The sequence below is a fragment of the Lutra lutra genome, chromosome 7 (assembly GCF_902655055.1).
Source record: "Lutra lutra chromosome 7, mLutLut1.2, whole genome shotgun sequence".
NCBI lineage: Eukaryota > Metazoa > Chordata > Mammalia > Carnivora > Mustelidae > Lutra > Lutra lutra.
This window is the reverse complement of record NC_062284.1, coordinates 4,442,208-4,469,769: the sequence shown is the minus strand read 5'-3', so window position 1 is coordinate 4,469,769 and position 27,562 is coordinate 4,442,208. Positions and strand designations below refer to the sequence as shown.

The 27,562-nt window shown below is 53.7% G+C and overlaps 1 protein-coding gene across 4 annotated transcripts in view; it reads left to right on the top strand.

Annotated features, from left to right (window-relative positions):
* The first annotated feature begins 4,305 nt into the window (after nucleotides 1-4,305).
* Nucleotides 4,306-27,562, top strand: part of ALPK3 (alpha kinase 3) — a 52,049-nt gene continuing 28,792 nt past the window's right edge. Inside the window, exons 1-6 of one of the 4 annotated variants that reach the window (XM_047736657.1) lie at nucleotides 4,353-4,485; nucleotides 7,795-7,862; nucleotides 9,585-9,623; nucleotides 13,025-13,146; nucleotides 23,538-23,655; nucleotides 24,226-25,468. In XM_047736657.1, the coding sequence (XP_047592613.1) occupies nucleotides 24,317-25,468 (1,152 nt within the window). In that variant the 5' untranslated portion in view covers nucleotides 4,353-4,485; nucleotides 7,795-7,862; nucleotides 9,585-9,623; ... (1 more) ...; nucleotides 23,538-23,655; nucleotides 24,226-24,316. Of the gene's footprint in view, nucleotides 4,486-7,794; nucleotides 7,863-9,584; nucleotides 9,624-9,752; nucleotides 12,917-13,024; nucleotides 13,147-23,537; nucleotides 23,656-24,225; nucleotides 25,469-27,562 lie in introns of those variants that run through there. The other 3 variants (XM_047736654.1, XM_047736656.1, XM_047736655.1) reach the window with 3 other exon arrangements.

Genomic DNA, 27,562 nt, shown 5'->3' with positions numbered 1-27,562 from the left:
CCTCCTTCAAAGTGGAAGTTCTTATCCGATGGTCTCACCTTCCCCTATATTTTGAAGGAACTGTTGGCCACTGCAGGTCAGGAGGGCAAAGGGGACGTTGGAATCTTGTTTGGAGCCGTTGCTCTAGGGAAAGAAAAAGGTCAGCCTGGGGAACTGGGAAAGGATTGCCAAGCTGCCCGAGACCGGACTGAGGTTAGAAACCAGAGTTAGCCAGCCTTGTCACTAGAAGCCACAGCCAGATTCCAGGTTAGGGACTGACAAGGCAAATTTAGTAGAAGGTCAGGGGCCCAGGAAGATGAGACCTCTGAGGAGAGTACAGTTGTTGACAGAGTCATTGTCCTCCCTACACTGTGCCTGTGTCCAGACAGGGATGGGGGAGCAGTGGGTAGAGGAGCCAAGGAGAAACTCATGAGAGGGCAAGTTAGGGGTCTGGAGTTTCCTTAAAGCAGACGGCAGGCTGAGTAGGGGGAAGGATAACAAAATGGCATTTTAGAGGCGGAGAAATTCCTCTGCTGAGGTTCAAGTGATGGGCATTTGATTGGGTTGCTAAAGGGAAGTGGGGGTGAAGGTCTTCGAGAGGCTGAGGTCAGCGGACCTACTGCCAGTGTGTTGGCTGAGTTATTAGAAAGGCAGGGATGACGGCAGGGCCCAGAGCCTGGTACACAGTGGTGCTCACTGTGCAGTGGCCTGAACTCAGTAAGTTCACGGGGAGGACGGTGAGGCACGTGGAATGGTGTCCTGGCAGCTCGTAAATGTTGGGTGACGTCTGCTTCAAAGGAGAGCAGAAGGGGAAGAGATGGAATGAAGCTGGAACACGAGGCGTGTTGGCCCTCACGTAGACCGCGATGAGAGGGGCTCAGTGCGGGGGGCCAGGTGTCCCAGGAGCCACAGCCGTGCCTAGACAGGGACCAGCTTCCCCAGCTGAGCGACACATGTTAATGAACAGTAGTCCAAGACTTTCCTACCACAAGCGCCCAATTACTGCAGGGCCCTGGGAAGTTCAAAACAACCAGGAGAGGGGGTCCTGGCACCAGTAAGAAATTCCTACAGTGCTTCATCAGTTCGCGTATCTGATAGCAAACCGTGGACGATGGTTATTGCCAAATGCAGAATAGCATGAGCTTCTCCATACTCTCCCAGCAGCTTGCATGAACTTCTCTCCGAGACTGTCTTTCTTTCAGGCTGGAGAGGTACAGACTATCACCTTCATTTCTCTACCCTCAGCACCTGGCATAATGCCCGGCACGGAGTCGTTAGCAATTACTTAACAAATATGTGCTGAAGGAACAGCCGCGACCTACAGGGTCATAAAGGGAATGCCTCATTTCTCTTTCCAAAGGAGAAAGCTAAAACTTGGGGATGGGGAGCCATCTGCCCAAGGTCACACTCAGTGGGGAGGAGAATGAGAACCCAAGTGTCTAGACTCCCAGCCCAGGACTTGACACCACTCAACATGTCCTCTGTCTCCTGCTAGACTGAAAGCTTAGAGAGGAAAGAGATTGTGCCTTTCTGACCTCTCCATCCCTGAGTGCCTTGGCACTCCTTGCTCAGCTCTGCCCCTATCCTCCTGAAAGTCTGCTCATTAAGTCAGCACACGACGAGAAGCTGGAAGCATAGATCATACACTAGATGACAGGAGCAGAGGTTTAGACAAGAAGGAAAGGGAGTGGGAGATTACGAAGATGAGCTTTAACTAAAAAAAAGTACAAGTTTGCACTTGGGATTAAAAAAAAAACTTTACAACCAGGAGTAGGGAAGACTTAGGTGAACTGTAGTTCGTGCTGAGCAGGCACAGGTTCGGAATGGATGAAATGATTTGGCTGCGAAAACACTGTTGCTAGCGAGCGGGGCCCAAACCCAGGGAGGTGTTAATTCATTTGTAGGCTGCTGTGGGGTGACCTCTGTGTGGGTCACTTTTTGAAAAGGAAATTCATAAATTAGAGGGTCCTTTGCGTGACTAGTGATACCAAATCTGTGGTCCTAGGGAGAGGTGGCCTCAAAGCGAGGTCTAGCTTCCTGGTGGAACAGAAAAAATCTTCTGGATATGGCCTAAATTGTCCATTTCCCCACGTCCTTCACATTTGAACAACATGCCCACCAGGCTATTCTGTATCTTCATGCCTTTGCCCACTCTGTTTCCCTCCGTCTGGAATATTCTGTCTGTCCTCTCCCCCTCTGCCCCAACAGTCTGCTTGGTGAGCTCCTATGTAATTTTCAAAATCCTTCTCAAGTTTATTGCCTTGTGAACTGTCCGAACCCAAACCCCGAGCAACCCACTCTTCTCTCTATACGTTCATGCTCCCTTACATACAGTTCTAAAATTACACATTTCATCTTCGCTGTATTTTATTTATATGCCTGTTTTTCCTGTTGGACGAAAGTTTCTTGAAAGCACAGATCCTGTGACTCCTACCTGTAGCACACTGCCCTAGCACGATTCAGGGGTGTTCATAAAACTTAAATGCACCGGGGCTGCCTGGGTGGCTCAGTGGGTTAAGCCTCTGCCTTCAGCTCAGGTCCTGATCTCAGGGTTCTGGGATCGAGTCCCGCATCGGGCTCTCTGCTGGGCGGGGAGCCTGCCTCCTCCTCCTCTCTCTCTCTACTTGTGATCTCTCTCTCTGTCAAATAAATAAAATCTTAAAAAAAAAAAAAAAAAAAAAAAACTTAAATGCACCAAAACTTCAAGCTTGCTTTCAAGGATTTGGATGTGGATGACTGAGGCGCTTTAACACATGCACCTCCAGAAAGCCAACAACAGGGGAAATGGAGGCACGTGGTCAGGAGACAGATTTGGGCTTCCTGGGAGAAACTGTCTTCTTATTGGTCAGGACTCCCATTCTCCCAACAGAAGCCTTCTTTGAAGCAGCTTGAGCAAAGAGAACTTTTTTGGTACACAGATTTGACGAACTGGTCAGACACCGACCTACAAGAAGGTCAGGGATAAAGCCAGATTTCAGGAACGCCTGCGGAGATGGACCCGAAGCCATCAGGACTCTGAGCCCCCTCCTTTTGCTCCTCTTGTGGTCAGCTTCCTTCTTCCTCCCTGCAGACTGGTCTCCTCCACCAGGCAGGAAGCATGGCTGCTGATCGCTGAGACCTCACAGCTCACCGCTTTCCAGCACAGAGAGGCCGTTTTTCTCCCCCAGTTCCAGTTTAAAAACTTCTTGGTGAAGGACTCCCACTAGCACAGCTTGGGGGTGATGCTTACCTCTGTGGTCAGGGAGCCAGGTACCACGGTGAGCCTGGCGTGAGTCAGCTGCCAGCCAACAGAGGCCAGGGATGGGGTCGTGTAGGAGTGAGGCGGTTGCGGGTGGCACCACACCCGGAGAGGGAGGGAAGAGCCATTTCCAAAACAAGGGGGAATGTACATGCGTGCAACTTCTGGGACAGAAGAGTGGTACTCCTTTGCTCTAACTTCCTAATGACCATAGCCACCCAGCTCCACGCACTTTCTGGATGCTTCCAAGGATAAAGGAGAAAAAAAGAATGGATAAATATTGATCACTCTCAATATTCAGAACCAGGATCAGTCAGTGCTTACATTCTTACTCTTGGAAATCGGTGCATGGTTGAATAGTTTTCTGGGCATTAGGACTCTGCCATTTCCCGCCAAGGTGCCCAGAAATGGAGGCTGTGTGGAGTAGGAGGTCCGATTATTCTAGTAGTGTTTTCTGAGCCCTTCATCTATGCTAGATAATGGAAAGGGAACCCAAGACGCATCCAGAGGGGCTCCATGGAGATGTGTGGGCTCGTCTAAGTCGTGGACCAACAGTCACTGGCAAGGCGAGGGTCAGCGGAGGCTGCCACCAGGAAGCAGGGCCCCGGTCGCGGGCTCCCTCGGCGCCAACCGCGTGGAGTCCAGGCTCCAGGCGTCTCCATGTCCCTGAGCCTTCGCCCGGCCGGCTCCACCAGCTCTCGGGGCCTTCTGCACCTTCTGCTGCTCGAAGGCCGCGGGGCCCGCGCTTCCCCAGCGGCGAAGGGGCCCCGGGAGCCGGGGAAGGAAGCTTGGCAGGAAGCCCGGGTCCTGGGGCCTGGAATTTGGGGCACAGCGGGAGGCCTCCCGAGGCTCTGGCCCCGACGCCCGGGAGGCTCCGGGGCGCGTCGGGCCAGCGCTGCGGGGTCCCCGCCTCGGGCAAGGCCCGGCGCCCCCTGCTCCCCCCGGCCCCCGCGCCTCTGGAGGCCGCGCTCGTCGGCCGGGCTGGGGGAGGGACAGCAGCAGGTGACGACGGCCGGCCGGGCCGCGGGGCTATAAATAGGGGCGCGCGTCAGCCGCGGGCGGGAGCGGCGGCCGGCAGGGCAGGGGCCTGGGGAGCGCGGCCTGGGGAGCGCGGCCGGCGGCGGGATGGGGTCGCGCAGGGTCCCCGGGCGCGGCTGGGGCTCGGGCGGGCGGTCCGGGGCGGGGGGCGACGGCGAGGACGACGGGCCGGTGTGGATCCCCAGCCCGGCCAGCCGCAGCTACCTGCTCAGCGTGAGGCCCGAGACCAGGTGCGTGGCGCGCTCCCCAGGGCCGGGCTGGGGGTGGCGGGCGGAGGCCGAGGCGACGCCCTCCTGGGGGGGGGGGGGCTGCGACCTGAGGCGGTGGCCGGGGCGCCGTGGCCTTCCGGGCCGTCAAGGCTCGTCCTGACCCCTCGGGGCCTTCGGGGCCTTGGGCCTCTGGCAACGGGAGCCTCGAGAGCGGAGATGGGCGGTACTCTGGGGACGATTTCACAAGGACCCCCGAAGGCCTGTCTTACCCCCTACCTGGCTTCCGTACCCCCTCGTCCCCTCGGCACCCTCACCCCATACTCAGCCACTCCCTGGCCTCGGATTCCACAGTGAGCGATAAGGAAAGGCAGTGGTGAAATTCCTCCCTGGCTGGAAGGGAGGCGGGGAGCATTCACATGGTAGGGGCCTAGTGGGAGGGGGGAGTTGGGGAGTAGCATGGGTGGGGGGTGGGAGGGGAGGACCACCCTGAGTGAGGGCTGCTTAGCTCAGGGGGGGTGCGGGGGTGGGGTTCGCCAGGAAGAAATAAGTTCTTATTTCTGGGCAAATAAGATGTTCCTCCGAGCCCAGGGCTGGGTCTTCCCCCAGGATCTTCGCGGTGGCTGGGCAGGTACATGGGTGGGAGGAGGTGCTGGTTGGCCCTGTCTGGAGAATCAGAGCTTGTGGTTCCGAGGGAGCCAAGCACCCTGCCGGTTTGCAGGAGTGGGATGCCAAGGGAGGGCTCCAGCTCATGAGCCCTGTCTGTACACTCCGCCAAGAATTAGGGGTGGGGTTTCTTTGTTTTAGGAGCTAGACTACCCACAGATAGACACACAGTCAACAGAGAGGCCTACAGGCACTCAGAGGCACCCAGACACCCGGGGACATGTGCCCTGCCACGGAGATGGACATTTCCTGCCCGCCTCTGGGCAGCTCAGTTTCCCTCCAACACTGGAGCCCGTTTTCCGAAGGGAACTGTGATGGTTGGCTGTTGGGACAGTGGTTGTGTCCCAGCCCCAGAGCTTGGCTGTTGGGACAGTGGTTGTGTCCCAGCCCCAGAGCTTGGCTTGTTGTAGCTTATGCAGAAAACAGCCACTCATCTGAGAAGCTGTCTGGGGACCTCTTGTCCTCCGTTCCTAAAACAGCACAAAAACAGACATCAAGGACATTCAGGAAAAGTCCCAGGCACTTCCTCGTGAATTGGCTGAGTTCTGTTGACCTTGGAGTTGGAAAAGTTCAAATGTAACCGGAACCGGTTTCTGCATAAAACTCGTCAAATGGTGTCACATGTCTGGGGCAGGGCTGAGGGCTGGTGTTAGTGACTGAGTCAGACGGGATGAGGCCCCTGGCTGCCAGGAGAGAATGCCCCTTCCTCCGAACCCTTGGCTCTATGGAAAAACTGGAGTGAACCTCGGGCATTTGTTCCCATCTGTGGCGAAGCTGAGTGCCTTGTGGGAGCCTCACACTTGTCTCACACTTGTCACGGCTACTCGACTCAGATACTCGCCTGGGCTTTGCCTCCAGCGTCTGGCCTTTGTCAACACCAGGAGAACAAACAGAAGAGACGCAGTGATGGAGGGAGGGGTGCCTTGAAAACCAGGCAGAATAGGGAAGGCAGTGGATCTGGACCGGCAGAGGAAAAGCAGGCGAGAGGACAGCTCCTCACTGAGCGACATATGGTAGATGATTTTTAATTGCCTACCTGATGAGCACAAGGCAGTGTCCCAGCCTGAGCACTGCAGGCAGGATGGAAGTGGCTGGTCCAAGTCCCCTTGCACCTAAATATGAAAGCTCTTAAAAGGACAGTCTTTTCATCAGGCGTTTGGAGGAGGCTGGGCTGGGGCAGTGGGAGAGAGGGCTCTGTTTTGCCCCTGCTGGCTGGCTCTGGACGCCCACAGGTCCTCAGGGACAAGGAAGGCCAGATTTATCTCATCTATGGAAAAGCCTCTGGCCAAAGAGGGGAGAATGTGACTGTGAATGGTTGTGTTGGGGTGGGGGGAGCGATTCCCAGTTCCCCAGCAAGGCCTGACTCTCACATTAGAGTGGGCAACCCTGCCAGTCTTCTGTCAGCCTGACTGCCTTTGGGGACAGGAAGAGGGTCCAAGAGATGAAGGAGAAAGAGGGTCCCTTGAGGACTTGGCCAGCTGTCCTTGGCTCTAGCCCCCAGATGAACCCTGACTATCCCAGAGTCCTGATGGAGAGGCAAGTTCGTCTCCACGCACTCTTGGCTCCAACATTTTCTGGGTCTATGTCCAGATCTACTGCCTTCCCTATTCTGCCTGGAGCTCACGAGGCATCATTCTCAGGGGCCTAGTGAGGATGGGCTGCCTCTGGGAGCTGATGGACAGCTGGGCTGGGGGCTGGGCCACCAGAAGCCTTGGCCCAGGTCTAGAACCTGGCTCTCTGTGACTGTCTCCCCTCGGTTAACCCCACGGCCCTGAGCTGGTTTCCAGACTGTAGTCAGCTCTGACTGGGGTCAGAGGCCCACCATACAGGTAGTTCCTGTATCCCTGTAGGTCCAGCTTTGTAGGACATCTGCCCTCTAGGACCTCATCCCTCTAGGAAGGTGGGGCGTGGGGGACTAGAGCAAGGTAAGGAGCTATATTCAGGTGGAGAGACACTCAGAAGTTTCAGAAACCCCTGCCCCCTCATTTCTTGGAGAGCCTGGCCCACCTGGGCTCAGAAGAGCCCTAGAACCTATATATGTCCACTACAGACAGCTTTGGAAGACCTCTTCTGTTCTACTTGGGTCAGGCAAGAGGGCTTGGGCTTTTGGGGAAACTGAGTCATCAGGCTAGGACTTTCCAAGAGCCTTTTATGTCCCGAATATGTAAAAGCCAGGATGAATGGGAGACCCTGGTTTCCATAGCCAGTCCTGGCTCCCTCCAGGCTCACGTTCTTGCTTTACCAAGAAAGCCTTCCTTCCTGGGTCCTGCATCGCCGTTCTATACAATGAAGGTGGCATTAAGAACTCATTAGGACTTTTTGCACCAACGTTTGATGCCCTCAGATTCTGACCCCTCGCGGTCAGTAAAAGGAGATGTTCCTGCTTGGGTGAAGCCCTGAGCCTAGCTTGGGCCCCGTCGACAGGGCATATGCAGAGCTCCCACCTGCTGAAGATAAGGTGCCCCCGTGGCGCAGGACCCCTCCTGACCCGGCTAATAGCGGAAGGGCGAGGCCTAGAGAAAGCAGGATGGAACAGAGCGGCAGGAGCAGCTCTAGAGAGAGCCAGGGTGGGGTCTCGGTCCAGCGCAGGGTCTTATCTGCTTGCAGGTGGCACCTTTCATTTTCCTCTCGGAATTAGAGAGCTGATTCTCTCCCTCTCCTTCCCAGGGAAGAAATCCAGACCCAACAGAGGAGAAATCTCTCAATTACGAGGAGAAAGGCAAAGGAAGTTCATGGTCAGGAAAGGATGGAGTTGGCCAGTGTCTTGGAACCATGGGAGGTTCTGCCCACGCAGCCTCCAGAGGATTTTTAAAGCTCTGAGCAAAGGCAGCTGCGTCCTTGCTCTTCCCATCTTCTCTGGAGCAGCGACTCCCTCTGGGGGGCAGCACCCTTCCTGTTTGAAAGATGCTCGTGCATACCCTCTCTCTTCCTTCTTTCTTTCTCTCTCTCTCTCCCTTCCACAAAAACAGCTGTTGAATGCTTGTTGTCTGCTGAGCACTGTGCTGGGAGCAGGAAACCTACAAAAAGAGCTCGGTCTGAAGGCAGGGCAGACAGGGTTTAGCTGAGCAGACAGAAGGAGGGAGGGTTTTCCAAGCAGGGAGAATGGAAGCATGGGCTCAGAGGCCAGCAGTGGACATGTCCATGGCAGTTAGGGACAGGTCTGGTTCCAGTGGAACATGGGTGTTAGGAAGTAGAGAACCATAGCTGTCATGGGGGTGTGAGCCGATCGGGGAGGACCTTAATTGCCCAATTAAGGAGTTGAGACTCAATAGGGGGGATTGTCACATCTTTTTCAGGGAAGTGGTATGATATGGGGAGTGAAGGAGAAGGGGGCCGAGGTGGTCCTCAGAAATGGAGCTATGGGGGTGTCTAGACCAGGACACAGCAGGAGTAGCGAGAAAGGGAGAAGGAAGGGCAAGGATTGTTGACCAGCTGCACTTGGGAGCTGGAGGAGTGGGAGGAGTCCAAACGGCAGATTTACAGTTGGGAGTTTGGGAGGATTCTGGAGGTGGCCACAAACCCAGGGGCCCTGGAGAGGAAGCCGTGTTTGGGGGCAGAGGAGGAGTTCTGGGTTTTGGTTATAAAGGGACAGGCTGTCAGTGGAACATGCTGTAGTTGGAGATGCAGACGTAGGGACAGCTGAAGGGAACCAGTGTGGAGGGAATGGCCCCAAGGTCTCCCAAAGGGCCGTGGGACAGTGGCCCTAGACTCTCCCAGAGGCAATCGTATTAGGAAAGGTGGAGGGAGAGGCAAGTGGGGTGGTGTCCCTGTGGGGTCCTCTGCCCCCAGTGGCCGATGTACCCCCCGGCCAGTGTCCACTTTGAGCTGCCCCGGGGTAGGAGGGCTGATCAGGGCCTGTGGGCATCATCATGGGCCGTGTGCTGGTTGGTCTGACGGAGCTGGGTGCCTCCTGGTTCCCGCTGAATTAACTGCTTTGTCTTTCTCCTCTTCTTTTCTCTTCCAGCTGGTTTGCCTTGTGTGGCCCCTTTAACCATACTTTAACCTATTAATGGGTGTTCTTCCAAGCCACCTGTCTCCTAGGAATGGGGGCTCTTCTCCCCCAAAGGTCAAGGGTTGAAGCAGGAGCTGTCCCCAAGGCTGGTGGGCTGAGGGGTGCGGAAGCATGCCAGGCAGCCCTGAGCCCCTCTCTGGGGGCCAGTGACCCAAGTGCCTGGCACGCATTTTTCTCAAAGCGCAGCCCCAAGGGGCCTCCTTCCTGCCTAACCATCCCCCTGGACTCGGCTGCATTTAATGAGCTCTTGGTTTCAGATACACTGGTGTCTGGGGATGAGGCCACTTGCTAACCAGAGCAGGCCAACTAAGACAGCTGGTCCCTTTTAATAGAAAGGCCTCTGGGCCCCAGATGGTGGCCAATTAATACTCGGCAGAATGTTGTTGGTGTCGCCTCCTTTCCTTGCTTTTTTGGCCTAATGGTTCCATTTGCTGTTTCCGCTTAGCTTATCAAGCAACCGGTTGCCTCACCCCAGCTCTGGAAGGTAAACGCACATTGCATTACATTTCTCTGACTGCTTCTTTTTCTTGGGTCTGGGCATTGAAGGGCCTCTGGGAGACAGCCTGTGCACTATCGGGGAGGCTGCATGGGGCGAGGGGGAGGGCTGGAGGGCGGCGGGTGGGGAGTGTGAGAGGGCACTCTTGTGAGCATGGAAGGGTCCCACGGGGGCCAGAGCTGATGCCTGCATGGGCCCCTGAAAGGCATCTGGAGACCCAGAAATAGGCAAGGCTTCCGGAGGTGCCTGCTGCTATGTCTCTGTGCCCCCGGGAGAGGCACCACGGGGCCCGGACAGCAAGCCACCAGGCATGGGGCCTACTTCCCAATCCGAGGTCCCCACCGTGGTTGTCCTGCCACGTCTAGGTTGCACACCTTATTGCCGATCTTCTGACCACGGTTCCTGCCTTAAATTGTTTCCTCCTGAGTCCCTTAAGGTCTTCTACCACATCTTTCTCTAATTCCCCTCTCCTTTGGCTCTGTCCACCCCTGCAGGACCGTGCACTCTTTGAGGGCAGGGAATACCATGTTAGTGTATTACCATTTTTGCTTGTTCCCAGAACCCACTGCAGAAGCAGGGGAGGACCCAAGTGGGCCCACAGTCGGGGTTCACCCACAGAATGCCTGTCCTCTCCTCCCGAGCTGGGGACAGCTTTTTACCACTGGCTGAGCTGACTTTCATAAAGTGGGAACATTTCCTGGCTCTCTCCCACCAGTTGGGCCTCATCCCAGACTGTGGTAGATTTGGGGAGAGGTGCCTACACTTTCGGTACCCAGAGAAAGATTCCTGCAGAGCCAGATGGTCCCCAACTAGCTAATAATGCCTACAGACACGCTTAGGACCTACCATGCACGTATCCTCTGCTGTAGGAGAGCCTTATGGAACCTTTGTTCTGGGTTGGTTCAGGGTCTGGGTGGGTGGAAGAGAGGGCATCACGGCCAAATTCTAAGGGGAGTGCTAAGTGCTAAAAGAGAAAGGACCTTAGAAGTTAAAGCAAGGTAAAGAAGCAAACGTAAAGGCAGCATTAGTTTCCTCTGAACACCACGAAAGCCAGTGATGCTGGTGTTCCTTAGAAACACACGATTAGGCTGTGATCTCCTTATGAAGTCACAGAGTTGGAAAGACTTGGAGGTGTCAGGGTGGGACCAGACCATTGCCAGATGTGTGGACTTCTGGTTCTCCAGGACCCTGGAAGCAGCGCATCCGGAGTCCGGCAGAGTGGTCCAGAGGAAGGGGACAGAAAGCAGGTGACATTCAGAGGACAGCTTATGCAGGGACTCCCCCGTCTCCCCGAATGCATCCCACACTTACCTCCTAGAGGGCTTTCAGCTAGCCATGCCTTTGAACAGTTAACGTGTGATTTTTCCACACAAACATTTTCTATAATGTAGCTTAGAACCTAGTGTGGGAAGTTTGAGGAGATGAGTGTTCTTTCCTGTTCAAAATCAGTACGGACACAAAATAACTACTTGCTGCTGAATATTTAGCACAAGCACTGCCTCCGCAAATTTCCTCGAAGCAGACTTTCCCTGTTTTCTCACGGTAGCCCATTTCCGGTAGCTTATTTCCTTAGACTCGTCCAAGCAGCTCCATCCCTTGAGGCTAAGCTGGTATTAGATCCAGGCTCATGTTCACGAGAAAGATAGGATTCAGGTTCTGGAGGGGGGACGGAATGAGGGATGTTTTGAATTAGCTGCGACATCATGGAAGTCCAATTCCTCTGGGCACAGCAGTTTCCTCGGGCAGCTGTTGGTTGGGATTTGGTATGCCCCCAAGTCAGAAATTTGTCTTAGTGTGAGAGCAGCAAGAAACGTTTTCAGATGTTCTGTTCCTGAGTGTCCGGGAGCTGAATTCCTGCATGGGTTAGAGGAGAAGGAAAAGTTGCGTATGAGAGAGGAGTTCTAGATAAGGGCGTCCCAGGGAGTGTCCTAGAAGCCGGACTTCGGGCCCAGGTCAAGCGTTCAGGGGTGTGAAGAGTTAGGGTCCCCTTTCTGGGTAGTCTTTGTCGGGGAGGGCTCCTGTCAACTCCCTGGGGCCCCAGGCATCTGCATTCCCGTGGAGACGCCACGACTGGAGCGCTTCTTGGTCTAGAAGTCTCACTGCTTCAAGATGTGTTTCCTGGGCTAGAACTTTTCTCCTCAAACTCAAGTCCAGAATGACAGCCACAGAAACGAGGAGTTGAGTGTGGAGGCTTCTCCCCACAAAGCACAGGGTCATAGCCCCTTGGTGCAGCGTTCCCACAGACCCCGCTGCCCCTGGTGGAAGGGGCTCGAGCAGACACGCATTGCCTGGGTGACCGCCCCTCCTCCGAGGCACAGAGAAAGGCAGACCCTCCTGCTTCTGGTCACTTCTCCCCCCACGGTCCTCACTGCTGCTCACAATGGGCTGTCTGAGTTGGGGGGGTAGGGAGGGCTGGGCACGGCTTGGGCACCAGACGACCTGGCTGTGTGGTTAGCGCTTCATGCCTAGGGACGCACTGTGTCTCTGCTGGCCCATGAGAGGGTTTGGCATGGTGGTTTGCTTCCCGCGCCTGGGAAGGAGGGGACCCGATGTGGTTAGCAGTGTCGGTGAGTCCGCGCTGGACTCCCATGAGCCTGCAAATGCCCTTGAATTTGGGGAGGCAGACCATCACCGTGGAACTCAAAGTCCTGGCTTTTGCAGGGGTGGGTCTGTTTATGGTTTGGCAGTCCCGCTGGCTGGTCTCAGCCATGTATCCACGCGAGCATGTGGCGTCCAGAGAGGGTCCAAGAACAGACTCTCTTTCCTGACACCCCAATGAATGAGAGCCTACCCTTGGATCTGGACCCCGGGCATTGGCTGGCTTATTCGTTGTTTATTATGACCTATGCTCATACATTCGGGGCATTTCTTCTGAGCCCAAACATTTGGAGAGGCCCCTGAACTGTGTCTCCTTGAGGGTTGACTGGCTTTCCCTCTTTGGCATGGATGGAAGCCCTCCTGTGCTGGGGTCTTCATCTCCGAGGCTGGGCCTGTCCGAATATGTGCCACCCCCATGCACAAGCTTTCCTGGAGATAAACGGTAGAGGGTAAAGCAAGGCCCTCTGACAAGGATGGGAAGGGGACACCAGGGCTGGTGGTTCAGCATGCTTAGGAGCCTGGCCCATGGTCAGAAGCCTGCCTATTGGAATGGGTCTGGATCAGGATTCCATCCAGCCCCTCGGTTCCATCCCTGCCACCCGCCTGGCCAGGACATCTGGCTCCCTTGAAGAAAGACTTGCTCAGGTACTGGAGCCATGGCCACGGGATGATGGATGGATATGGTAAGATTGAAGTTGCTTTGGACAACACCAGTCTGAACTGGGCGATACCAGATATCTTGGCGGGGTGTGGGGGGAAGACCACTCTGAAAAGTTCTTTGCCTCTCCTAGGAGCACCTTCTGCTCCATCATTGCTCAGCTAACAGAGGAGACCCAGCCGCTATTCGAGACCACGCTCAAGTCCCGGGCTGTGTCCCAGGACAGTGACGCCAAGTTCACCTGCATCGTCACAGGTAATGAAGCCCTCTGTATGGTCCACACCAGGGTCACTGCACACAGAAGGGTCCCAGGGGGCTGTGGGTCCAGGCACAGAAGGGGTTGGCTCTTTGCACAAAACTGGACAAGTTCATATTCGTTTCCTTAGCTTTCTCTCCAGCTGAATCTCCCTGGGTGGGCTGGGGTCCCTTTCTCCTCCCATTCTGGAGCCACATACACGGCCCGCTCTTCTTCAAAACCTATCTTCAGTAAAGGTTCTTAACCCTTGGGCAAACATAGACAACTAATGAATCTTAGTTGCAAGGGAAGAAGCTCTCCAGCTGAAAAAGGTTTTTGAGGTCATTTTCCCAAATCTCCCCATTTTAGAGTTGAGGGTGTTGAGGCTTGGGAGTGTCAAGCCTGGGAGACAGTGAGGTCTCGTGCTTCCGGCTGCAGACCACCCGGCTGGACGGCGGATCCGTCCCCTTCCCAGTTATGTGATACAGAAGAGGTTGCAGAACCTCGCACAACCTTGCAGTGCCTTGTCTGTAAAGTGGGGATGATAATAGTAGGAACCTTATATGATTATTGTGAGACCGATTGCTTCAAACCTGCAAAGCATTTGGAATAGTGCCTGGTATACAGTGAGTACCATCTAAGTGCTAGAGATGAAGACTCCTATTACTTGCTTTTCCCTGAGCTCCACGGCCGGATTTGGCAGTACCGGAGGCGGAGTGATGGTCCTTGGGAAGGGAGGAGGGTGGGGTGGGGGTACCGGAAAGCTGGCCTTGAGCATGGCCTCCCCTCCAGACCTCCCGTCACACCAGCCTGACCTCTCTGTGGGCCTGCAGGTCTGCCCCTCCCAGCCGTGCGGCCATCAGACCAAGGGGCCCAGGTTAAGCTTCCCTCTGAGATCCCCCCCTTCCCCAGTAAATCAAAGGCATTGGTGGTTTCCAGGTGTGACATGCCCTGATTCTGGGGGACCTGTCTGCCCCAGCCATCTAAACAGCTTCTCTGGGACTGGGTGCCCCCAGGCAGTTCTCACCCTGACCCAGAAGCCTCTGAGCTCCAGGCTGAGAACCCTGTCTGTTCCAAGGGACTCAGACTTCTGCCAACATCCCTTACATTTGCGCGGCATGACCCGTTTTGCAACATTCATCTGTTTCCATTGTCACTGGATTCTTACAAAACCTGGTGAAGTAAGTGCTATTATTAGTCCAGTTTTACGGAGAACCCAAAATAGGTTAGGTGACTTGCCAAAGTCCGCGAAGTTGGTGAGGAGGAAATGCTGGTTCTGCTCTCTGTAGCATTTGAGGCTGCTTGCTTATGCCCGCTTTGTGACTGTGGCGCTAAACGGTTTTCTGGACAAACCTGGCTCTTTCACAAATTTATGCTTTTACATCTGCTATTTTCCCCTATATCGGAGGTCCTTAATCCTTCTTTTTAAAGGAAATTAATTGTTATGTAATCAAATGCATACATGCACATAATGTGGATCTTCAAATTATACTAGCAGGCGTGTATCAAAGTACAGCGTTCACTCCTCCCACCAGTTTGTCTTCCCGGAAGCAACCGTCTTCCCCTTTTAGCTACTAGTGTATACATTTAGTTATAAGTGTATACATTTCCACAATGCTGAGTAATAATGTGACTGTTGCTAACTTTTGAGACTTCGGGTTTTCATGCTAGCCGATCTTCCTGTTATAGTGGATAGGGAATTAGCTCTGTCTTCATTTTCTCTGTTTCTCTTCACTTATCTTCTCAATACAGTTATGTCATAATTTTTGCTTAAATCAATATTTACTGTTTACCTTATTTCTAGGCACTATTATTCATAACTGAAGATTGTAGTATACTACGATTACATTTCTTTCTTCTGTTTTTACTTGTTAGTATTTCTTTAACTTTTCATTTAATTGCTTTGTTTTGTTGCTATCTATTGCTAGATTTTCTTATCCCATTCAGTAGCCTCTTACTACAGTTTCCTACAAGGTCACTGTCATCAGTCCTCTTGTCAGCTGCTTTCCTTGGAGACCTCTCTCTTGGAGATCTCTGTTCTTCTGTTTCAACTGGTAGCCTTTTAGACCAGACACACAGCTGTTTTTGTTTTTTTTTTTTTAAGATTTTACTTATTTATTTGACACACAGAGAGAGATCACAAGTAGGCAGAAAGGCAGGCAGAGAGAGAAAAGGAAGTAGGCTCCCCGCTGAGCAGAGAGCCTGATGTGGGGCTCCATCCCAGGACCCCATCTGAGCCAAAGGCAGAGGCTAAACCCACTGAGCCACCCAGGCACACCAAGACACACAGCTGTTATCCTAAGTTTTCTCTTTGTCTTTCTCCTGGGTTTGATTGAGTTTCCTGGATCTCATATGGTCCTTTTTCCTGTTTTTTTCTCTGGCTTTACTGAACTACATCCTTCAATAGTGTCATCACATAAGAAGACATCCTACCAGAGATGGTACGACAATGGGAGGCATGGTGATGACACACTCGCCACCTATCTCTCCTTCGAGCCTTTCCGCTCCAGTGTGACTCAGTTGCTTTCTGCACTTGATGCACGCTTGGCATCCTGGGATCTCCCTTTACCATCGTCCTATATGTCTCCTTTACCTCTCTCCTGTGACAAATTTCCCAGTTTTTATAGTACACATTTTTCTTTTTCTTGATTTACATTCTTGTTTTGGTAGCTCTTAGAGTATGTGGGAAGTAAATGTTAGACAACTCCTGACTGAAAAAAAATTTTTTTTAATTTTTTATTTTACTCTTGATGGAGAGTTTGGCTAGGTATGGAATTACAGAATTCTAAGTTGCAAATAATTGTCCTTGAGCATTTTGAAGACGTTGTTGCATTGTCTTCTTTCTCCCAACATTAGTGTTCAGAGCAGGAAGATGGTTTAACTCCTCATTCTCGACAGGAGACTGGTTTTGTTTGTTTGTTTGTTTGTTGTTTCCTCTCTGGAAGCTGGTAAGAATGTTCTGATGTTTCATAAGGATGTAACTTGATATGGGTATCTTTTCAACCTGGGGCGTGCTTGGACTCTTTCAATCTAGTAACGGATGGCCTCTAGGTCTGGGAAATTTGAGATCATTTTGATGTTGGCTTGTCCCACCTGTTTTCTCTGCTCCTTCCTTCTGGAACTCTTGTTACATGGATATCTGCTCCCCTGGACTCATTCTCTCCTTTTCTTTTCCTTTCTTCCCCTTTTATCTATATGTCTTTTTGCTGTCTTTCTGGGAGATTTCCTCAGTGTTCTCTTTCCACTCTTCCACTGGGCTTTTAATTTCGAAGACCTTCTTAATTTTTTTCCCCCTGTGGCATCCTGTTCTTCATGAATGTACCATCTTCTCTTAGCTCTCTGACACTAGTAATGGTAGTTTTCTAAAAGTTTCCTTCTCCCTGCATAGCTTGAGTTCCTTCCAATTTGCTTTTTTTTTTTTTTTTAATTTGTTTTCATCCTTAGTCTTCTATGTATAGGCTGTCTTCAGACACCTAGCGATCCTTAGCTGTCAGATAATGGTTAAGAGTGGAGACCAAAAATCTGGTTGTTGGTTCTGAGGAAGCAGGAGGGTCCTGAAAACCTGGGGCTTCCTTGTAGGGAGATCTGGCAGCCACTGTGGGAACTGAGAAAGCAAGTTTCTTTAATCCCTTCATCTTGGGCTAGCTAGCATCCCTAGTGAATACTCTTTCCATGTCTTGCCTGGGGGACGGGTAGACATGCAGATTGTAGGGTTGGGTGGGCTCTCATCAGAGAGCGTTTATTTTATGCATACAATTATTACATTTTCGTTTCCCACAGAGTAGCCAGCTGTGCTGGCTTACCCTCGGGATAAACTTCTACCTTTCCAGATAATCATCCTCACCTTTGGCCATGGGGGTGGGAAGAAGTAGTTACCTAGGGGTATGGAGGGGGTGAGGGGATCCAGAGATCTGATGGTTTTTCATGCACCTTATAATCTCTCCTCCTTTCCCTTTCCCCCAAGTGATTGCTTGCAGTTATGCCTTTCGGGGGCTTTTCCAGTGCTCAAAGGGTAGCTCTCCGTTCCCCCATTGCTACGTTAGGGTTCAGCTGTCCAGGCTCTGTAGAGCCTGTGTCCACTGTCCATTTGCTTTCCAACTTCCAGACTGTTGTTCCTCCTGTTGCTTGCCTCATCTGTTCTCCTCTTCCCTGTGGTTTTATGTCTTTTAATTTAAAAATCTCGTTAGAGTACTCATAGTGGAGAGAGTGAAAACAGGTGATATGCTCATTCTGTCTTTTTACCTCGAAGCCTACTCCTTTGCTGGAAAATTCCTTCTCATCTTTCAAAGCCCAGACCACATGGCTTATCCTCTAGGACATCATCCATCTCTAGCACTGCCACGGAAATCTCTTGCTGTATCTGTTTCTCTGCTCCTCCAGGAAAACTGTGAGATCTGCGAGGATAGAGTGCAAACCAGGCACACGCTGCCTTTCTGGAAAAAGCACAAAGAAGGCGCTCAGTACCTGTTGGCCGAATGCCTGTTCCTCTTGGTCGCAGCTGCTGCTGGGGACTTGGGCCGCCTGAGAGGGGCAGGCATCGGGGACTGGTCTCCCTTCTCTCTCTCTTCCTTTCTACCCTTCGTAGCCATGGACTATGAGAGGGATGTTGGAGAAGCCAGACAGGAGTCTGATTTCCAGAATCTTGGGGCATTTTATTCAATACCCCCCATTGTCATTATGAAGCTTGGCCCTGTTTTAAGCCCAACCCAAAGAAGCAAACCTTTATCCCCTCTGTTGAGATAACATCCATGTCTCATGATGACCAACCAAGGCCATGGTCTTCTTTCTGCTCAGGAGCACCTGCCATGCCCAGGTCTCTAGCACTCCCATTTGGGGCTGTAAGATTTCCAGAGCTCTAGGTATTGCTAATATCCATACCTTAGTCCTCTGTTGTCCCTAACTTCCTTCTCCCCACTCCTTGCCCCCCACACATAAAAAAAATCTCAGGTCACTTGAGTTTTATGCAGTAGATTAAGGAGGAGGTCTCCGTGATCGCCATAGTCCACCGTCAATAAGCCTTTTCCAGTTAGCAAGGCAAGAATGTTGACCGTATGAGGAAGGAAGGGGGAGGGGGAAGCAGGACCAGAAAAAGCAGAGAACAAAGGAGACAGGAGCTGAGTCTCCTGATCCGGAGGAGTAGAAGGTAGATCGGTCTCTGGCTGGGACCGGCCTCCACGGGAGACTCACGTGGTGATCCCAGCTTGTGTCCGTGGAGATAAAATGACCACTTGTGTCCGTCCTCCTCCCACCCTGCTGGTGCATTCCTTCCTTAAACTAGACTGTGATGAGTCAGGTCCATCAGGGCCCCCTGCCAGCAGTAGGTGATGCTTTCTGGGGGCGGGGGGGGTGTCAGAACCTAGACTGCATGAGGGAGAGGAGTCTGTGCCCCTTCTCCTGCTGGCTGAGCTCTGGAAGAAGTCCTTGTGGTCTTGGAGAGGGATTATACAACCCAGTCTCTCCCCTCTTGGAGGGGGGGATGGTAGACCTTGACTCTGCTTTCTGACTGTCTCCCCCAGGGGCTCCCTTGGTCAGAAAGCTACTTTGATGTTGCCCATCTTTGTCCAGCATGGTGGCCCATTCCCCCACTCTCCTCAACTCTGTGGATTCTGTGTTGGTGCATGTGCATGTATGTGTGCATAGACGTTGAGGCAGGAGGCAGAAGCAGCCAAAGACACTGGACAGTGACTGAGCCTTTAGACAGAACCAAGTTCCAGAGAAACACCTTTCTTAGAGAAATGAGTCTAATACAATGAATGCTGGGAATACAAACCTACATATTGGTCCCAGAATCCTCACCAGAAAGAGCGTCAGTAAAGGGAAAAGGAAGCCAGGTGCCTTGTGACTCTGGCTGTCACTTTACTTCCCAGAGCCCTGTCTCTCTTTTGTGTGAAACACAGATCAAAACCCCTGACTTTCCTGTTTTGTAGAAAAGAGGGATTTGAATTTGGTTCTTCTGCATATTATGAGCTAGATGATTTTGGGCAGAAGTCTTCATTTCATGGGCCTTAAATTCCTCTTCTTTTTTATTTTTAAGATCTTATTTATTTGTTTGACAGAGAGAGAGAGAGAAAGCTCAAGCAGGGGGAGCATCAGAGGGAGGGGGAGAAGCAGACTGAGCAGGGAGCCCAACACGGGGCTCGATCTCAGAACCCTGGGATCATGGCCTGAGCCAAAGGCAGATGCTTAACTGACTGAGCCACCCAGGTGCCCTGAATTCCTCTTCTTAAATTGGGGATACTTAATAACAGTATATTCCTTGTAGGATTTTTGTGATGATTACATAATACAAGAAAAACGTTCAGCTCGGTACCTGGCCCATAGTGAGTCTCTTAGTAAGTGTGAAGAATCCTCACAGGATTGTGAGGAGGGCCAGACCGTTTGAAAGCTCTTTGAGAACTCCAACATGGGTTTCATCATTAATGATCTCTACCACCTGAGCTTCTCAAACTGGGGTTGGTTGGGACAAGGCTGCAAGTCTCCAGGTTGGGTTCGAGACTTAGGCCTGTCGCCTGTGAATCAGAGGTCTCGGGGGGAAAGGGGGAGGGGGAATGGGGAAAGCCCCAGGCTGTGGGACCGTTGTGGGCTCTCCTAGCCAGAGCCGAATGTGTGTGTGTGCCCACTTGTGGACACACATGCATGGGCAGGAGTGTGTATGCAGCTGGGAGGGAAGGAACGTTCCTGTTTTTTTTGTGTGTTTTAGAATATAGTTCATATCATCCAGGGCACAAGGAAATGTTTTCTGTCCAGATAGAAGTGTTTCTAAAAACCCACTACTGCCACGGAGCCCTAAGCTGCCAGGTTGGCCACCATTTTGTGAAGAGGCATCAGAGGACATCATGGGGGCTGAGAAGTCAGCCTTGGGCTGGTGGGGTCCGTTCCGTATCTCCTTCCCTGTCCCAGCTTGATGGACTCAGATGCCCTGGAGGTTAAGGCCCTACTGGGCAGATCATGAGGCTGGGAGGCTCTGAGCCAGGCCCTTGGAGGGATGAGGTCATCACACAGGATGGAGGGGACACCTGTGCTGGCCTTGGCCCCACGCGGTGATGTAACCAGGGGCTTTAGCTCACAGTGGAAACATGGGGCTCGCTTTACAGTCAGGGCTGCCCAGAGTTTGTTCCTGGCCGACTCCAGCACAGCTTCCCCTCCTGTGCTCCCTGCTCCTGGACGCGGTCCCCGGCATGCCCTTTGCCTCCCACCCCCACACGCTACTGCTACGGTTCCTGCGTCAGGCGTGCCTGCCCCATCTGTCTCCTGTTTGTTTGCTCTCTCACTCCCTTCCTCACTCCTTTACTCCCTCATCCATCAGGGTTTTGTAAGTGACCACCCTGGGCCAGGCCCTGACTTAGGTGCCGGGGACACAACAGCAGGGAAGACAGAATTCCTGCGCAAGTGGGATGTGGGTCTAGAAGAGATAGACAGGGACACAGGTCACCACAGGGGCATGGCTCCTGCCTTGAAGGGGAGGGGCAGACACTGAACTTTACATTTTCTGAAATTCCGCCCACCCTTCACGGCCAGTTCCAGTGCCGCTCACACCATAAAGCCCTTGCCGATATCCCAGCCACAGGTGTTTGGTCCCCTCTCGGCACCCAGAGCACTTAGTGTATTTGTCTATAAATATTTACTGAGCGTTGGTTCCAGACCAGGCACTATTCTAGGAACCGGGGACACAGCAATGACTAACACAGATAAGTCACGAACCGATGTTCCCCTGGGGGTTGGCGAGGGTGTCCGCCACCTAACAAAGTCCTCTGTGTGTAACGTGTCAAATGGCAGTGGGTTCTACACACTAAACACAGTGAGAGGGGCAGAGGCGTGGGGGGAGAGGCTTCTGTTTTACGCAGGGAGGGAGAGAAGGCCCCTCTGAGAAGGTAATGTGAGGACAGAAAGTGAGGGAATAGGGACCCCTGGGTGGCTCATCTGTTAAGCGGCTGCCTTCAGCTCGGGTCATGATCCCAGGGTCCTGGGATCGAGCCCCGCATCGGGCTCCCTGCTCAATGGGGAGTCTGCTTCTCCCTCTGCCTGCTGCTCTGCCTACTTGTACTCTCTGTCAAATAAATAAATAAAATCTTAAAAAAAATTTTTAAAATAAAAAAAAGAAAGTGAGGGAATAGAGGTGGGTGGCTTGCACCATGTGTTAGAGGCGAGCCAGTCGGACCCTGTAGCTGGGGTGGGGGTTGGGTAGCATCGAGCAAGGCCCAGAGTGGAAGAGTGGTGGGAGACGAGGCAGTGGGTGGGGGGCACCGATCAGGAGAACCTGTGCGGAATGGGAGCTCCTGGGTGTTTAGAGCAGAGCAGTGCCACGACCTGACTTGACTTGCAAAGGCTCACTCTGGCTGCTGTGTAGACGGGGGCTGAACAGAAGCAAGAGCGGGAGCAGTGAGGTCAGTGGGGGGTAATTACAGAGACTGACATGTGAGACGGGGCTGGGGACCTCTTGGTGGTGGGGAGTGGCGAGAAGAGACCAGGTTGTGGATATATTCTGAAGGGAGGGCCCATAGGATTGTCTGATGGCGCGGACGTGAGAAAAAGGAAGGAATAAAGGAATACCTCCAGTTTTGGGGCCCAAATCAACTTAGAAGGATAAAGTCACCGGGTACCAAGCTATGCTGCAACTGTCCTGGAGGGGCGTGGGAGGAGCTGGGCCCCGGGCATGGTAAGTCCCAGACCTATCAGACCTCGCAGGGGTGGTGTCAGACACAAGGTCAGAATCAGGAACCAGGAGTTCAGGGGGGAGGTCTGGGCTGGACGTACAAACGTGGAAGTCACGAGCACACAGATCTTTAAAGCCCACCGGTCAGCCTCAGACCTCAGGTTATATGGAGAGAGAGCAGGAAGCGGTTCTGGGGCCCAAGCCCTGGGGCACCTCCCACTCACAGGCTCCGGTGGTAAGGGGGATGGATGAAGGCAATTAGAAAGAGTGGCCCATGATGCAGGAAGAATGCTCCAAGGAGTGAGAAGGTCCCAGGGAGTGGGCATCAACGCCAACAGATTGAACAGATGAGGGATGAGAATTGCCAGGAGACTTGGCGACGTGCGAGTCAGGAGTGACCTCCACGGACACGATTCTAGTGCTGTGTGCGCACACAAGCCTGATGGGAGGGGAGGGAGGAAGACAGAGTGCAGAGAACATTCTTGTAAAATTCATGCAGCAGGCTTGCATGCCAGTGGTGATGTCACAGAGGGGAACGGTTTGCTGATGCAGGCAAGAGCAGGAAAAATTGTTGGAGAGATGTCCTTGGTGAGGCAAGAGGAGATGGGGTCCAGTGAGGACAGCTTTGGAGAGGCATGTGCGCCGCGGACCCATCCACGAGGGAAGGCGGAGCGGATGTGCCCTGACTTAGGTTTGCTACTGTACCATGGGTTCCCCAAGAGCAGACACCCTGCCAGCCAGGCTTCTGTAGGTGTAATAACCCTTTCATGGCTCAGCATGTGCCTAATATGTATGTTGGAGGGAAGGCGAGCTAAAGGTCTTTGAATTCGGATCGACAGTGTAAATCATTTGGGAGTCGGCTTAAGGAATGAAGCAGAGTTCACTGGTAAGGCTGGGGGCTTCTTGTGGGACTGATAGGCAGGAGGTCCTCGGCGCCCAGGCAGGGAATGGAGCCAGTCTATGGAAGGATGTTGGGAGCATCTGTCTGTCTCCTATCTCGTATTCTGCCCTCAATATCCCCTTCATTCTTGCTTTTCACTGTAGGCCAGTCCTCGTGGAGGACTCGGCCACACCCCTCTGAAGTTCTAGCTCCAGGCCCAAGGCTAGATTGCCTCCAGGTCCTGATTGCCGAAACCTAGGTCAAATAACCAGACTCCGTGAGCTGATTGGGTGTCCATTCCTGGACACACCAGCCGTATGGGGATGGAGGCAGGACAGGTGACTCTAACAGTTGGAAGTGCTCCTTGTGGCCAGGGCTGGAAGTCCCCAGAGAGAAGGGGCCACAGCAGTGAATGAGTGGGTAGGGAAATGTGGATGGATGATGGATGATGGATGGATGGATGTTCTAGGTGTGTCAGCAAATGAGGCCAGCATTCCAGCAACCTAGGACAAAAGAAGGAGGGCTCTCGGTGTTGGGGTACTGGGGGAGACCTTTGAGGATACAGCTGTTACCACAGTTGAGAATGTAGGTCAGGACACTGAAGGAAGGGGGCTTGTTACTACCAGCCGAGGCTCTCTGGAAACGTCTTGCTTCTCTGCTAGGAAGTTTCTCCTCCATATTTGCCTTCCAGCTGCTGAAGGGGAACAGTTTTCAGCCTTGACATGGGCTAGCTTCTAAGAATAAGCAGAGCCAAATGATAGCCCTTTTCTTCCTGCGAGTGGGGCAGGTAGTCTGGGGAAGCCATTCTCTACTGTGGCATCCTGTTCTCTCCTTCCACTGTTTTGGAACTGCAACCCAGTCCCCCGTTTCCTTCTTAGGATACCCAGAGCCAGAGGTGACCTGGTACAAGGATGACATAGAGCTGGACCGCTACTGTGGTTTGCCGAAGTACGAGATCACTCACCAGGGCAACCGCCACACACTTCACATTTACAGGTGGGGGCACGTGACCTGTCCTGCTCTCTCTGTGCTCCTGGGGGCCTGTGGCCCCATTAGAGATGGGCTTGGCTGCACGCTGATGTCCAGGTGGGATCTAGGGGTGCAGGGCAGGTTTCTGCTGCTGAGTTGAACTTGCTGGCGAGCTGCCTGCCTGCCAGGGTCTGGGATCTCCAAAGGCCAGGGTGGGACGACTTCTGACAGCCCAACCAGAGGAGGTCCCAACCCACAGAAACATTTTCCATGAGGTCAGCTACCAAAAAAAGCTCCCGTGTCGTCCTTACTTCACAAGGGGCTGTGTGGGTCACCTGATTCTGAAGGGAGCGCTCCTGGGCCCCATGTCTAATCCCTTCTGGAACAGCATGACCTGGGCCAGCTCCCTCCCTGTGGCCAGCCTCAGTTTCCCCAACTGCAATGGGGAGCGCTGGACGGGGTGGCGTGGGGTGCTCAGGACAGGACTTTGGGGGGCGGGGCAGCATGCTCAGCTCTGGGAGACACGGGCGGCGGGGGGCGGGGGGGCCTCCCACCTGGCAGGAGGGGAGAATGGGCATCTCGCGCCCCTCCCTTTAGGTGTCAAGAGGAAGACGCGGCCATCTACCAGGCCTCTGCCCGGAACACCAAGGGCATCGTGTCCTGCTCGGGGGTCTTGGAGGTCGGCACCATGACGGAGTACAAGATCCACCAGCGCTGGTTCGCCAAGCTGAAGATCAAGGCCGCCGCCAAGATGCGGGAGATGGAGCAGAGCTGGAAGCCCCGGAAGGAGGTGGTGGGAGACGCCGACACTCTGCGCAAGCTCAGCCCCGACCGCTTCCAGCGGAAACGGCGGCTGAGCAGGGACGAGGCGTCCCTCCCCTCGGCCCCCGCCCGGGAGGCTGAGGACAGGACCCCAGCAGCTTGGCAGGAGGAAGAGGCTGAGCCCGCTCCGCACCCAGCTTTGGGCCTCCTCAACAGCTTTGCTCCCGGAGAAGTGACCACCAACGGGGAGGCTGCCCCCGAGAACGGGGAGGACGGAGAGCACCCCCTGTTGACGTACATCTGCGAGGCCATGGAGCTGGGGCCTCAGCGAGCCCCCAAAGCAGAGTCTGGGGCCAAGAAGAAGAAGAAAGACGAGGAACCTAAGCAAGGTCTCCAGAAGCCAGAGTCAGAGAAGGCGGCTCGAAGCCCAAGTTCTCCTGAAGGCCGTGCCCCTAGTTCAGACAAGTCCGGGACGCAGGGGCCTGCGGAGGTGGAGCAGGTCCAGACCCGGCGCGGAGGCAGGGCTGCGCGGGGGCCGGGGTCCTCTGGAGCAGAGAGCACCAGGAAGCTCGCTCCGGCTGTGGGCGCTGAGGAGCAGGCCCGGGAGGCCCCCGTCCCAGGCCCCATCCCAGGCCCCGTCCCAGCCCCAGACCAGCAAGTGTATTTCTCCCTAAAGGACATGTATCTGGAAAGTACCCTCGCGGGCAGGCCGAAGGGGGAAGAGGGTTCCCAGACCCCAGGCGGCAGGGCACCTGGAGAGAGGCCCCCCGGGAAGGTACCCAGTGAGGCTGGAGGTGAAAAGGGGGCTATTGCCCCCGCCCAGCCCACCGCCTCGGCCCCCCAGACAACTAGGCCTTTCAACAGGAAGAGATTTGCCCCTCCGAAGCCCAAAGGGGAGCCCACTGCCAACAGCAAGCCCGATCGTTCCCCCAGCGGAGCTCCAGAACCAGGGGCCCAGAGCTCAGGGAAGGCCCCACCTCAGGCCTCGGCCCCAGTGCCCACACCCCCTGTCCGGCGGAGACACGGCCCCCGGGAGAGCCCCCTGCAGGGGCGAGCCGGCCACAGGTCTTCGGGAGAGGTAAGTGTGGGTGTTGGGTACCGGGAGGGCCACTCTGGGAAGCTGAGCTCATGGAAACTCTTGCTCCCTCAGCTCAGCAGCCAGTGTGCAGTGTGCTATTTATAGAAGGGGTGAGGTGGTGGTGGAGTGCCAGCTGGGAGCAGAGGACCACAGGCCTGGCCTTTGCCCCAGCCATCTCCAGACGGAAGTGGAGGGAGACGATGTCCTTTGGGGAGAAAAGAGCCAGTGGAGGGTTTTCCTGGGGTTCACTGAGGCAGCAGTGTTTCATGGGGAGACTGAGGAGCAGGGGTGAGCTGTAGGGTGTGGTGGGTGTCGACCTGGATGCTTAGATTTCTACGAATATCAACTGTCCAGGAAATTCTGGTTTAATTTGGGTTTTTATCTAAGATTTCAGAGTCAGGCATACCTATTTGCAATTCTGACTATGCTTAACATCTGGTGATCGGGGCAAATTATAAAATCAGAATAAAAATGCTACCTACCTCGTAGGCTGTTGGGAGAGCCTGCCTGCTCAGCCGAGGGCCTGGTGCGCATTAAGAACTAGTAAATGGCAGGAGGAGTAAGATGATTTCTATGGTGGGCGACAGGTGGGGGATCGAGGCCCCCTTTTTTATCTGGGAACAGGAGGGCCATCATTTCCTGGGGATCAGGTGGCCAACGGAGGGAAGGTAGGGATGGGGGTATCCACTGTTCAAAGAAGAGGTGAGTGACAGCACTGAGAAGTTCAGGGAGCAGAGAGGGAGAACGGGATTAAGAAGAGTGACAGAGGGAAGTTTGTCCCCTTTGGTCAGTGCTGCATGTCTCAGGCAGAGGCAGATCGTATTTCATTTTTATTTTTATTTTTAAAAATTTATTAGAGAGTGAGCGGGGCAGGAGCAGAGCCAGAGGGAGAAGCAAACTTCCCCCCTCCCCCATACAAAGCGGGGCTGGATCCCACGACCCTGAGATCACGACCTGAGCCAAAATCAAGAGTCAGCCAGGCCCCCCCAAAGGGGAAGGCAGACAGTGTTTCACAGGAGTTTTGGGGAGACAGTTTCACAGTGGGCAGAAAAAAGGCCATATTTCTTCTGAGTGGCAGAAAGGGAACGTGTTTCAAGAGGGAGGACAGATGGCAGAAGGGACAAGCTACCTGCCCCGGGACCTCGTGGGGGACGGAGCTTCACAGGCGAAGGGGGGGATGCCCTTCCCACAGAGAGAACTTCTGGCGTTTCAAGAGTGGTGCTGAGTTGGTCTGTGGGGACAGTAGGTCCAGAGGGCTTGGGAGGGGGCGGACCTCAAGCCAGACTCTTGGAGGTTGGTGACTCAGCGCTCACGCTTGGTCTCCGGGGATGCTGGCAGCTGGTGGGCTGAGTTCCTAGTGGCCCTGATGGCGCTGCTCCGCGTGCCTGACCCAGCCCACAGGCAGGGGACCCCAGGGAGCGCATTTGGGAAGTGACCAGGCCAGCAGCCAAGTCTGACGAAGGCGGCCTCCCTGCCCACAGTGGAGGGGACACCAGGGCCAGGCCGCCTGCCCCCTCCCAGCGGGGCCCTCCTTGCCTTTCAGAGGAGCGGCAGGCGCAGGAGAGGCGGCCCGCCCTGGTTCCATGGTCCCTGCGAGACGCATGTGCGACTTCTATTTTCTGTACTTAGAAAATTGTGACATAGATCACACAGGTGAAAAATGCATTTAACGTCTAGGCATACGCCCAACCTGCTGCTCTTTTGTGGCTGAATCCGATTGGTTTTTCATCTTCTCATCCTACCAAGTCTTTAAAAAAATCTCTTGAAAGACACCCATGCTCGTGGTGACAAATATGGGGGGAACTCTTAAAAATTCAATGGGATAAATAACAGCTCACCTAGAATTCTACCATCGAGAAGCATCGTGATGTATCTACCAATCTTTCTGTATTTGCAGTTTTCTTTTTTAAAATTCAGTGTGTCTTGCTCTTCTGATTCAGTCCTATATCCTGTTTTCTTCCCCTCTCATTCTTTCTTTTTTTTTTTTTTAAGATTTTATTTATTTATTTGACAGACAGAGATCACAAGTAGGCAGGGAGACAGGCAGAGAGAGATGGGGAAGCAGGCTCCCTGCTGAGCAGAGAGCTGATGCGG